The 13,023-nt window shown below is 44.0% G+C and overlaps 1 protein-coding gene across 1 annotated transcript; it reads right to left on the bottom strand.

Annotated features, from left to right (window-relative positions):
* Nucleotides 1-10,536: 10,536 nt before the first annotated feature.
* Nucleotides 10,537-12,065, bottom strand: LOC133897519 (transcription factor MYC1-like). The gene has a single exon (XM_062338281.1). It carries the CDS (start codon nucleotides 11,903-11,905, stop codon nucleotides 11,051-11,053), a length of 855 nt encoding a protein of 284 aa, XP_062194265.1. The 5' UTR covers nucleotides 11,906-12,065; the 3' UTR covers nucleotides 10,537-11,050.
* Between the last annotated feature and the right edge of the window lie 958 nt (nucleotides 12,066-13,023).

Raw genomic sequence — 13,023 nt, 5'->3', positions numbered from 1 at the left:
AGAGGTTGTGTCGAGGATTACACATATTGGTCTAAACACAACGAAAAACGTATATGTGAATCAAATGATAATATCGTTGCTGATCAAGTGGATGGTGATGATGAGAGAGTCGAAGGTGACATTGATATTATGATGGACGACGATGATGATGATTTCAATCTGAAGGAAATACTGTACTATGCAGAACTATATATTTTAAGAGAGATGAGAGGTTTAGATAATTTCGAGACGTTACATAAGACATTGAATGAACTTTTGTATGAGGAATCGAAGGGCTGTGATTCGGAGTTTACGTTGTTGCATTCGATGCTTGAACTTCTAAAGTTGAAGGTCAGCAATAGATGGTTTGATAAGAGTTTCTCAGATCTATCGAGTCTCTTAGCAAACATGCTTCTTAAGCGTAACTCCTTACTCACCATCACTTATCAAACGAAGAAGCTTATCTATCCATTATCATTGGATGTACAAAAAATACACACGTGTCTGAACCATTGTATCATCTACCGTATGGAGTATGAAGATTTAGATAGATGTCCAATGTGCAATGCAAGTGGGTACAAGAGGAATGATGATTTTGAGGACTAAGATGCTTCCGCTAACACGAAGAAGAAGAAGAGTACTTCTGGTCATGACAAAGAAGACATTTCTTCCAATGCAGAAAAAGAGAAGAAGTCCTGTCATGATGATGCAGTACCTTCCAGTGATCTCCCGCTTACAACATTTGTACTTGAACCCTAATGATTTTGAACTGACACGTTGGCATCTCGATAAGCGCAAGAGGGATGGAACTAAGATTTGACACCTTGCTGATGCTAGCCATGGAGAAAATTTGATGTAATGTATCCAGATTTCGCTAAAGAACTAAGGAATGTAAGGTTCGTGAGGCTTGTGCCAAATACCGCAATAGTTATGGATTTCTTATCAAGGAGTATGTCTCAATCACAATAACTGATTGTCGGTTGGTGCCGTATGAGACGAAGGAACTCATGTGGGCAATATTGCAGAGAACCATGCGAATCCCCTCAAGAACAAAGGAAGGCACCAAACTGAATGCGTTGAAAACTATGGGAAAGAGCTTCTGTGGATGGAAGAATGAGCTGAATAAGGAGTTAGTGAAGAAGACACCCTTCAATAAATACGAAAAAATTACGCTAGACCAATAGACGGAGTTTGTTCGGCAATGTCTAGCACTGAGCAATGTGTACGCTGGATGCTCCGCCGGATCATTTGTTGCAGAGATGCTGCAAAATGGCTTCTAGCAAGGTTGTACTCACTAGATAGTCGGTGATGAGCAGTGTGAATGCCGAAGGATACACCAGACTAATATTTCCAGAGAGAATACAAAATGGCTGATCCGAGGAGTTGAACACGTCTAATTGTCTGACGCTTACAAGGGGTGAACACCGGATCATCCTGCGTTCCCGATTTGTCTGGAATAAGTTCTTCAATAGAGGATTTTGATTTTGACTAATTCATAAGGGTGTTAGAGATGCATGTTTGCTTGTCTTGTGTTGTTCAGGTGATGGATGTAACTTAGTGGTCGATGATAGGATGATCAGGGCCAAACATGGTGCTTGGTGCCAGACGGTCGAGGAGGCTAGATGGAGTCAAGGGTGATACTAGCTGTGCACATGGAAGTCAAGCAAAGTGCGTGAAGGTAGATGAAAACGATATATTGATAAGATCAAGCGAAGGGGATGCCAGTGTAAGTGAAAAGAATGGGAGAGACTTGCAGGTGGTCAAGATCGCAAGACGGAGTACATATGTTGATATTAGGATGCTTACTTAAGATGTAAGCAAGTGACAGTGAGTCACGCTTTGAGGAACATGCAATGCGGTTTCATGGTTTGGCCTCAAATCCGTGGAAGAATGGAGTGCATGTAGCATCATCACGAAACTTGCGTAGAGGCGAAGCTAAGTCACGAAGAAGCCACGACCGATGGACAGAGCAAAAAATAGACCAAAATGTCCCACTGATAGGTATGAAGTTATTAAAAGAGAGGGGTATTTGGGGCACAAGGAAACTTAAGGGTTAAGCTACCTTCCTAGTTCTATAAATATAGGCGTAGGGCTATGTGGGTGGCTTGAACTAGCTATTTGAGTTGTATGTGGTTAAGTTTTAGGAGAGAAAGATTGGAGAGGTTAGCCTTTGTAATAGGTGAGAGCTTTTTGAGAGCAAAAACACTTTTTAATCTATCAAAATAGGGCATTTCTCTTTGAGTAATAAATTTTGTAGTTCCCCTCATGCTTGTGTTCATCTTCTTCCAGTCTTCTTCTATTGGCTTCTTTGCTTTGTTTGCAAGTTCTGTGATTTTCTTGGTGATTTTTGTTTTTTGTACTTAAGCTACAGCTTTTCCACTTTGTAAAGTTGTTCTTCATGTTGCTAGAGACATAAAATTGACATTCATAGTTGGTCTTGAATTCTTTTGTCTCTATATCATCAACTTGAATAATTTCTTCTTCTGGTGATTTTGTCTTTGAGTCTTATGTTTCTTTCTCCAAGTTGTTATCTTTAAGTTCACATACTTCCATGAGAGCCATGTTTTCCCTTAGAGATTTCCTCAGCTACTTGTCTCTCTCTAGTTTTTGTTTTCGCTCTTGGTTTTGAGGTGCGTTAGGTGACAAAACAGGAAAAGGCCATCAAACAAATTTGTGAGATGCCTATTCACCCCCTCTAGTCGTCATTCTCGGTTCTACAATTAGTATCAAAGAAGGTTTGATCCTTTGTTGACCTTTACCGACTTTGTAATCTGTAGGTGACAATGGAGAGACATGAGAAGATCCTTCTCTTTGAAGGTTATGACTTCCCATACTGGAAGGTATGCATGTAGGCTTACCTCTTAAGCCAAGAAAGTGCAATATGAGAGATTGTAGACTCCAACTATGAGATTCCTGTCGCTCACAATTCTCAGTCTCAGGTTGAACAATATGAAGCCAACAACAATGCTAGAAATATATTGTTCACATACTTGAGTCATAATGAGTTCAGCACCTTCGTATAGCTTGATAGATTTGATCCACTCTTAGTGTCTTTCATGAGGGCAAATACTAAATCAAGTCTCAGTGTCAAAGCACATATAATCAAGAATATCATATGTTCGTGCAGTGCCCCGGAGAGTCTTTTGATGCCATGTTTGCTTGATTTGATAGGATTGTTAGCAATCTTAGATCGACTGATATTTTGTCTTACTTTGATCATGAAAGAGCAATCAAACTTCTCTATGTTCTTGACCGTAGCATATAGAAAGTGAAAATCTCGAGCATTAAGGAGTCATGCAGTTATAACAATTGATTTGTGGTGAACTCTTCAGTAAGCTAAAATTCATCGAGATAGCCAATGCGGCTAGGATAGGCCTAAGAAAATTTCTGTCTCAGAATATGGCATTGGTTTCAGGACCTAGTGGTGGTAGTTAGTCTGGAGGTGGCTCTTCTTGTGCTAACCGTTCATCTAGTGAATTTGCATTGTCTTCCATGATTTATATCACTGTAGAGCAGGTGGACGCACTTGATGATGATGATTTGGCTTTGATCGTAAAGAAGTTCATCCACTTCTACAACAATCAAAGAGATCGAAGCAGAGACGGTCCTCGTGCTTATTATGAGTGTGGTGATATCACTTATTTCAAGGCAAACTGCCCTATGCTCAATAAGAGGAAATATAGTAGTCACGACCATGACAAGCAGAAGAAGAAGTACAAGAAGCCATTCTTCAAGAAATGTGACAAGATGGCCAAAAATGCAACCAATGCGACATCTCGAACTTTCGTAGCGGTACTCAGCGACATTGACACTTCCTCAAGCTCGGAGGAGGAGAAGCCACCCATAAAAGAACAAGGACTTCACCGGCCTCTACTTCATGGCAGACTATAACGACAACGACCCCAAGCTTGATTCTTCTAATGTATCATCTTCCTATGATCAGCTTTCTATTCAGGTTGATACTTTAAATGACGCTATTGTTAGTCAAGATAGATTTCTTAGGTCTAGGCTAGAATGTTCTTCTTCTGAGCTCTAGTTTCTTAGGTCTAGGGGTTAAGGATGAGGAGTGCGATAGTTGCCTTGTTATCATGAGCGTGCTTACTGAGCTTCAAACTTTACATGCTCAAGTCGCCGGTCGGCTTAAGACTGCTGAGAAGAAACTCTTTAAGGAGGAGTCTAGGTCTACTCTCTTGGGCGTTTGCAAGAATTGCTCTTTGCTTGAAAAGGATGTTGAGATAAAAGACAAACGCATCAAGGAGCTGGAGTTTAGATTGGAGAATGCAGAATGTTTTAAGGATGTGCAGTCAAATTGTTCTACCTGCATTATCTTTAAGGACAAACTCAGCTAGATTGAGGGCAAGTTCAAAAACTTATGGACGCGAATGAGTATCTCCTTTCTCTTATAGAGAAATGATCAGAAGACAAGAGCAAAGTGAATCTGATTTTGACCAAGACCAAAATGTGCATTAATAAGGAGGGTCTAGCTTTGGGGTTGGCTATTGAGATGACGACTTATAATGGGGATAGTAAGATTGTTTTCACCACACTTACTACCGTTGAGACTGCGAAATCTAATATCAATGTCACACCAAATCCCACCAAGAAGAAACTCACATCACAACCTATCAAGAAGAAACCCACACCACAGCCTAAGAGAACTCCATAGCCAAAGATGAAAACCCCTATGAGAGAGTCTAGAGTGACCGGCAATCAAATACCTAAGAAACGCTTCCACTGCATCTACTGTCAGAGAGAGAGTCACCTAGCTGGGTTTTGCTTTCGCCGTAGAAGGGATGAGCGACGTGAGTGGAAGTGAAGTACTCGGGATATGTACCCCCCTCTTTTGGTGTACATGAGCATTTTCTCGCTCCTACTCATGAGGTTTAGATGCTCTTAAGTTACCTCCTATAGGTGTTGCTCGGTGTAGATTCTATCATGATTCATATGGTTTTAGCTCACGTGTTAGTCTTTGAGTTGCAGCGTTTTGGCGGATCATATTTTCCTCATTGTTGTACTCACCCTTAGCGAGCTAATGTTGATCTGCATGTACCTGCTTTTACTATTTTAGGGTAGATGGCCCAGTACTGAATTCCCAAGAGGTTTATGTCTAGCCCTAGTACTAACCAGGTGGCAGGCGGAGGCCTGGATAACAAGTGGCTCATCAACTTTGATTGTTCACGCTATCATGTTTCTCGAGCCTCACCCTGTCAAAGCGTCACGAGTACATCACATTCGGGGATGATAAAAAATATAAAGTGAAGAACAAAGGTATGGTAAGAGTGAGTGAGAGTTTCACTCTCAAAAAGTAAATTGTATCTCAATTGTTGGATGAGAACTTGGAAGTGCATTTCAAACACGATACTTCTCGAGTTCTTGATTTATCAGGCGCTTTGGTTTGTTGGACTTCTCAAGTTGGGAGAGTTTTTAGAGTCAATTTTTCTGAGTTTCACAGTTCTTCTCGGTGTTTAATTACACAACCTTCTTCAGAGCTTTAGATGTGGTATAGGAGGTTAGGGCACATGAGTTTTGACTTGCTTTCTCGTTTGAGTGTCCTAAGCCTGATCCAAGGATTGCTAAAGCTCAAGTTTGAGAAGAATCTTGTTTGTGCTATTTGTCATCATGGAAAAATTGTTGCCGCTTCTCACCCACCAATCCATATAGGCATTGTTGGTCTTTTCGAGTTCATTCGGTGGGTGATAAGTGGTATTCACTGGTCATTGTTGATGACTACTTTCGCTATTCTTGGCTATTCTTTCTTATGAGCAAGGATGAAGTATTTTCACACTTTCGGAGCTCAGCTTTGAGATCGTTCTAGGAACTTCCTGGTGAATTGAAAGCAATTCATAGTGACAATGACACCGAGTTCAAAAACTATCTCTTTGATGCTTTCTGTCTTGAACATGGCATTAAGCATCAATTTTCTGCGACACATGTTCCTTAGCAGAATGACATGATTAAAAGGAAGAATCGAACTTTGGTTGAGATGGCTAGGACGATACTTGATGAGCACATGACTCCTAGGAAGTTTTGGCTAGAGTATATTAGCACAACTTGCTATATCTTCAATATGATTTTTCTATGCTCGATTTTGAATGTGATTTCTTATGAGTTGCGCTTTGGGAGAAAGCCAAAGGTTTCTCACTTGAGAGTTTTTTGTTGTCGTTGCTTCATCCTAAAGTGTAGCAGTTTTGACAAGTTTGAGTCGCATTCTTCCAATGTGATCTTCTTAGGTTATTCGCTTCATGGTCATTTTTACAGAGTTTATAATCTTAAAACTAACACCATCCTGAAATCCTATGATGTGACATATGATGAATCAACTCCTTATACTAGCTTTGTTCTTGAGTGTGCAGGTGATCAAGAGTTGAGCAAAATCATCTTTGTAGATGACAACCTTACTACCCTCGGTGATGATGAGGATGATCCACTACCTCCTACCATCACACATGTTTCAGAGCTAGCTCCTGCTTTTTCTACATCGGCAGAGGGTTTTGTAGTCTCTACTTCTATTTCAGCTATTTTTGAGCCTGCACCAGCAGTTGTCGGTGAATCAGGAACCATGGGTCCCCAAATCCCGAGGCCAGGCCAGCAATCCGCCACGTGATGCCCTCCCACGGGGGTCATCTCTGCGAGGTAAAAAAGACTAAGTCCCGAGAGAGGGCGCTCGGGGCCACAGTCAGTGGTTCCCGAGTACCCGGGTTTCCCGATGATCTGCGAAGATCAAGTGCCGGGAAGAGAGTGCTCGGAGTCATGCACAGTGACCCCCGAGCACCCAAGTCCCCCGATGACCAGGAGAACCGAGTACCGGGAGGGGTGTGCCTGGGGCCGCGAGCAGTGGCCCCCCGGGCACCCGAGTGCCCAAGGAAGGTAGTTCCGGGAGAGAGTGCTCGGGGCTACGAGCAGCGGCCAGCGGCCCCCGAGCACTCGGTTCCCCGAGAACCAAGAGAGGGCGTTCTCAGGAGAGAGTGCTCGGGGAGGTGAACAGTAACCCCCGAGCACTCGGTTCCCCGACGACCTAGGAAGCCCCCCGTCAGTGGCCCCCACAGGGGTCCAACGATGAGGTGTCAGCCAGTGAAAGGCCTGATGCCACATTTAAGAGCGCGCGTGGCCTGTCACCTCCAACTGCTCCCGCCACGCTCGGTGTCAGTTCCTGCCATACTCTGGCAGAAGGGCGTGGGGACATTTAATGCACGGGTCCCATCCCGCGCTATGCGGCGCGCCTCGGGATAGCATCACGAGGCCTGAGGCGTTCCGTCTGCCGCGCTACTGTGGCAGGTGAACAAGACCTGGCGGGCACGCCGGGCCGCTCTACGGCTGCCCGGTGGGCCCTCTCCACGGCGCCCGTTGCCAGCGCCATCATGACAACTGAAGACAGGGCGCGGGACGCGTTTTCAACCCTCGTCACTTCGTGCAGAGGCCATGATGACGCCCTTTCCATTTATGGCACCTTGGAACTCGTGCCCTACCTTTCGGGGTACGCTACCGCCGGCGGGTATTTAAAGCAGCCGGCACACACAGGTCCAGGACAATCTACGGTGAATCAAGCTCAGATAAGGCACACACAGAACCAACAGAGGGCGCTCGAACTCTCAGGCACTTGCTCAGAGATCGAAGAACACCTTCGTACGAGCATAGAAACCGAAGAACAAGGAGCCCAAGACTCTAGGATAGACAGACATTCTTGTAACTAGCACATTCCCGAGGGACATTCTCAGGGCATTTATAGCATCCACACAGGAGTAGGGTGTTACGCGCAGTGCGGCCCGAACCTGTCTAAAAATCCCCCCAGCGCATTTACTCTTTTATGCATCAGATCATTCCACCCCACCTGCCATCGCATTTACATCCATTTATTTCTCCAGCAACATATTCAGAATCATCCCCCCGGCCGAATCTCTAAAAAGGGGTCCCTCAGGATCCCTGCGACAGGAGTTAACCCTCAGACAGCAGTGTTTGAGTGAGAGACCATCTCACAGTGAGAACCTCCTCGACACATTTAGCAGGCACATCCCCCACAGCAGATGATTGGTGATCTTGGTGAGAGGGTAACGAGATCCAAATTTGCTCAATATGCTCATTTCACTGATTCTGTATTCATTGTATCTTGTGAGCTTCATGATGTTGGACACGCTCTTTCTGGTTTAAATTGGGTCAATACTGTGAATGAAGTGGTAGAAAACTTTGAGAGGAATCAGGTTTGGGTCATTATTAAGCCATCTCCAAATGTTCATACCATAGACACCAAATGGGTTTTGAAAAATAAGTAGGAGTACAATAGGTCTATAGTGACAAACAAAACTAGACTTGTGGCCTAAAGTTTCACTCAAATAGTGGGAATAGACTTTGAAGAGGACTTTGCACCAGTAGCTAGACTAGACGTCTTTAGGATCCTCCTAGTATTTGTGGCATCCTAGGGTTTCAAGTTGTACAAAATAGATGTCAAGAGTACTTTTCTAAATGAGTTCATACAGTAAGAGATCTATGTCAAGTAACCCCTGATTTTGAGCACCCCAAATACCATTATTGAGTATACAAGCTTTAGAAGGTTTTGTATAGGCTTAAGCAAGTGCCTAGAGTTTGGTATGATAGGTTTAAGTCCTTACTGTTAGATAATGGGTATGTTATGAGGTTGGTGGAAAATTTTTGGTCACCTTCAAACATGAAAATGAGTTCCAACTTGTTCAAATAGACGTGGATGATATCATTTTTAGAGGCTCTTCTCATTCACTTGTGGCCAAGTTTGTAGAATTATGAACAAGTAATTTGAGATGTCAATGATAGACAAGCTCAACTTCTTTCTTGGGCTTCAAATCAAACAATGCAAGTAAGATACATTCATCCACCAAGCTAAGTAAACTAAGAATTTGCTGAAGAAGTTTGACATGAGCGATGTAAAGCCTTTGGCGACACCGATGGCTACCTCAACCATACTTGATCCGAATGAAGATAGCAAGGAGGTAGACCAACGGGAGTACAGGAATACAAAACCCAACATCCACTTCATTGTTTGCCTTTGTGGTCGCTTCCAAGAATCACCAAGGATATCTCACTGCCAAACGGTGAAGCACATATTAAGGTATCTCAAATACACCCTTGAGTATATCTTTGGTTTTCTACTTCCTCTTCGTTTTCTCTTCGAGATTTTTCGGATACCGATTTTACTGGTTGTAGAATTGACAGGAAAAGTTCCTCCAGTACTTGTCATTTCTTGAATACCTCTCTTATTTGTTGGCCTTCTTGCAAACAATCTAGTGTTGAGCAGTCAACTTCTGAAGCTGAATATATTGTTGCTACTAGCTATTGTTCTGAGATTTTATAGATGATTGCTACTTTGAGAGATTTTGGGTTAAACTTTAAGAGTGTGCCACTTTTATGTGATAACACTAATATCATAAGCTTAGCCAATAACCCAATTTAGCATTCCAGAATCAAACACATAGATATAAGATTCTACTTCTTACGAGGCCACAATAAGAAGGAAAACATTGACTTGATATACATAGATACTCAATACCAACTTACTGATATCTTTACTAAGACTCTAGATGCAACTAGATTTGCCTATCCGAGGGGAGAGCTTATAGTGTGTCATCTCTATGATATTGTGTGTGTGAGAGTTGCCTTTATACATATTCTATCTTACCTTTGTTGAACTTTAACTTGTATGTCTTTAGTATTTTCAGTTGCTAGTCTTGAATTTGGACTAAGTTGAGTAGTTATACGGAGCAAGCTTTTAAACTTAGGCCCATCTTGATGTTTTAACATAAAATATTTCAAGCAAGCTAGCTTTCCTAAAATTGCAATTTGGTAACTTTATGAATCATGTAGACTATGAAATGCTTAATTCTTGATTACTATGTTTGTAATTACTTTGGCTTAGTCAATGCTTGTGTTAATCCTAGTTTGATGAATATCTTGATCTAAGCTTCTTGATTCAAGACAATGTATTGAGAAATATTGCACTATATTTTCTATCTTTGTCAAATATTTCATGATGGAACCTTAGGGGAGTATATGTTACTTGTCGTAAAGACAATACTTGATTTGATTTAGTAAAAACATGATAATATCTTGAACAATCAAGTTCCATGTGCTAATACGTGATTCAATACGGTTGTCTTGAGGCATCAAGGTGTTAGCCATATCCAGTCGTGCTGGATAAATACAACTTGAGGATAAAAAGAATAATAAAGAATTGTGCCTAAATGTTTAACTTTATTTTAATTATTTGATCTAACTAAATCTTAATTTTATATATGAGCATTTATAAAGATTACTATCATGAATGTTTATCTGCTTAGATCTAGATTGAAATTTGCTAGCTCTTAGTGTTTGTATTATCTCAGTATGAGTGGATATTTATATGATGATCACAAATTAGCTTGAATAGATGATTTTCAATGCAAAGAAGCATCGGCGAGTACAGCTTAAGTAGAAACCAGACATTGTAGTTTCTTTTAATTCGTATCTTGTTGTGCCTCGTGCAACTATTTGGCCTTATAACAATATGGCAGTTATATGTATCATTATGTGAATGAATATACACGGTTTGGTCCATTGGCACCCCTCATATTAAGTTTCTGGCGCCGTCGTCCCTGATCAGACATTCATCCAAGCATGCAGAAGCTAGGCCCCAATTGGCAAAACGAGTAGATCGAGATCTGGCACGGGCGACCAACAGCCCAACAGATAGGAGCCTCAATAATTCGATCAACAACACAGACTCGTACACACTCGTCGATCATTGGGCGTCGTTGTTTGCATGACACAGCCATCGAGTCCTTTAACAGCGATAGCCTAGTTCACTTTATTCCATGGACAGGTAGAGACGACACAGCCACACAGCACGATGGGTTAGCCATGATTTATCCATCGTTTTTATCCCCTTGATTAACATTAGCATCGTTTTTATCCGTGCGCGTCACGCGTTGAGCTCCGGTAGCGCGCACGGACGCGCGTACTGTTCGAGCACAGAAATGGCGCGGACGAACGGGAGGAGACGAGCTGGTAGCTAGTTTTTCTTTTCTTTTTAAGCACCAGATCCTTTCTCTGAGATTTTTATGAAGCCATTTTAATATGGTGTAAATCCAGGGTTCGAATCTTGGACCGGCAACGACGCACCCTTACTGTCCTGCAGCATCTGGAGCAGCGACGAGCGGAGGCCGCCGCCGTCCTGCAGCGCGGCGGGCACGTCCACGACCACGTCCTGCACGGTCATGCCGTGCACGCGGCTGACGCAGGCGTGCTGGATGTGCAGATCTAGAGCCCGGAGTGCGCACATCAGCCGCGCGGGCGCGTGCGGGCTCGCGCTCGTCGCGCGCACAGCGGCCGCGTCGAGCCCAACCATCCGCACCTCTACTGCCTCGTCGACGACGCCCGGGGCGGCGCCACAGGAGGCGGCCGCGACGGGCTCCCACCATGCCGCGGCGGCCCGCCTCGACTCGGCCTCGAGCCGCGCGATGCGGTCGCGGAGCTCGGCGATGTAGGCGGCAGCGTCCGCGAGGAGGGAGGCCTTGTCCATGCGGGACACGGTGGGGACGGCGGCGCGGAGGTCGCAGAACCGGCGGTTCAGCTTCTCCCGGCGCTGCCGCTCGGACTCCACGTGGCTCACGGTGGGGCCATCCGGGCGGGGCCCAGGCTTCCGTCCCCGCCGCTTCCCCGGCCGCTGCGGTGGGACCGTAACGCCCGCCTCATCCTGCTTCTGCAGCGGCGGAGGAGGCGGCGGCTGCTCGGAGAGCTCAGAGTCCGGGGAGAACGAGCTCCGCACGGGCCACAGCTCCTCCCCGTCGCCGTAGCCCTCGTTCTTCGCCACGAAGTCGCCGAGCAGCCATTGCTCGGGGACCTCGCAGGAGGCGAACTCGATGACCGGGTGCCCGGCGTGGGAGAAGAATGACGCCGGCGAGGGCGGCGAGAGCAGCTCGTCCATTTCACTCGCTGCCGAAAGTGGCAAACGGACAGCCAATTGATGTCTTGTGGCGATGGCAAGTGGTATCTGTGGCTCTGCTCTTATACTGCAGACGAGACATTTGCGAAAGAGGTATCGTTTTGGGTTTGGAAGTTGGAGGTTGAAACACTTGCCAATTAAAAAGTGTAGATATGGGTCAAAATTCAAAATTAGATAACATATCTGAGCATATTTATCAAAATAGATAACATGTAGTTGTATTTATTAATTTAACATTCATTTTCGGTACACGGCACCATGCAAAAAAAGTCATTTTCAAAACACGGTGTGCCGAATACGGCACTGTTGTCCGAATACGGATGCTAAATTAATAAATACGACTATATATTATCTATTTCAGTAAATACGCTCATATATATTGTTTAATTTTAGATTTTTGATGGAAGATCAAAGTTTGGAAGTGACATGAGTTTGGTCAAATAATAAACTAACACACACCTGAATGCAAATATATATTACTAGCTATTTCTTTGAGACTTTGGTGTTTCTACATATATATATTACCTGAAGTCAGTCAAGATAAAAGTCTAGTGCTAGAGACAATTATACCGAATACACAGTTGGCAACTGATGGAGCCGGCCAAAGCTGTTACGTTCGTCGCGCACGCGCGACACAGTATGTACGTGAAAGGAACGAGTATACCGCAGACATAGGTGACCAGCCTGTACGTGGCTTGCATCTGAAAACTAACTGAGAAGTGTGGACCGTGCTCTTGGTCTTGGCCATGGAATTCGAATAATGTAGCCTGATAATTGTTAGAGTTAATCTTCCAAACTTTGGTCTTGCTCAGTACGCCGCGTCCAAAAGAAGAGGAGGAATGTAGCCTGATAGTGAAACCATTTTGTTCAGGCGTTGATGCTGCATGTCGCTTTTAGGACGAGACCGAGTGTGTGAGAAACCGAGGCCTGCCCAGCTACAACTACAAGATAACTTTTATCTCCGATTGATTGGACGGGTGAGTCACCCCCCTGCTGCTCGTATTATCGTATAGCATAAGATGCCGACGACCGAATGGTGAGCAAGACCAATATTGCATGTTTTATTAATTTGGACGCGCCTGGTGTATGCCGAGACACGT

The sequence above is a fragment of the Phragmites australis genome, chromosome 17 (genome assembly GCF_958298935.1).
Source record: "Phragmites australis chromosome 17, lpPhrAust1.1, whole genome shotgun sequence".
Lineage (NCBI taxonomy): Eukaryota > Viridiplantae > Streptophyta > Magnoliopsida > Poales > Poaceae > Phragmites > Phragmites australis.
Note: the sequence above shows the minus strand (reverse complement) of the source record. Positions and strands in the feature narration are given on the sequence as shown.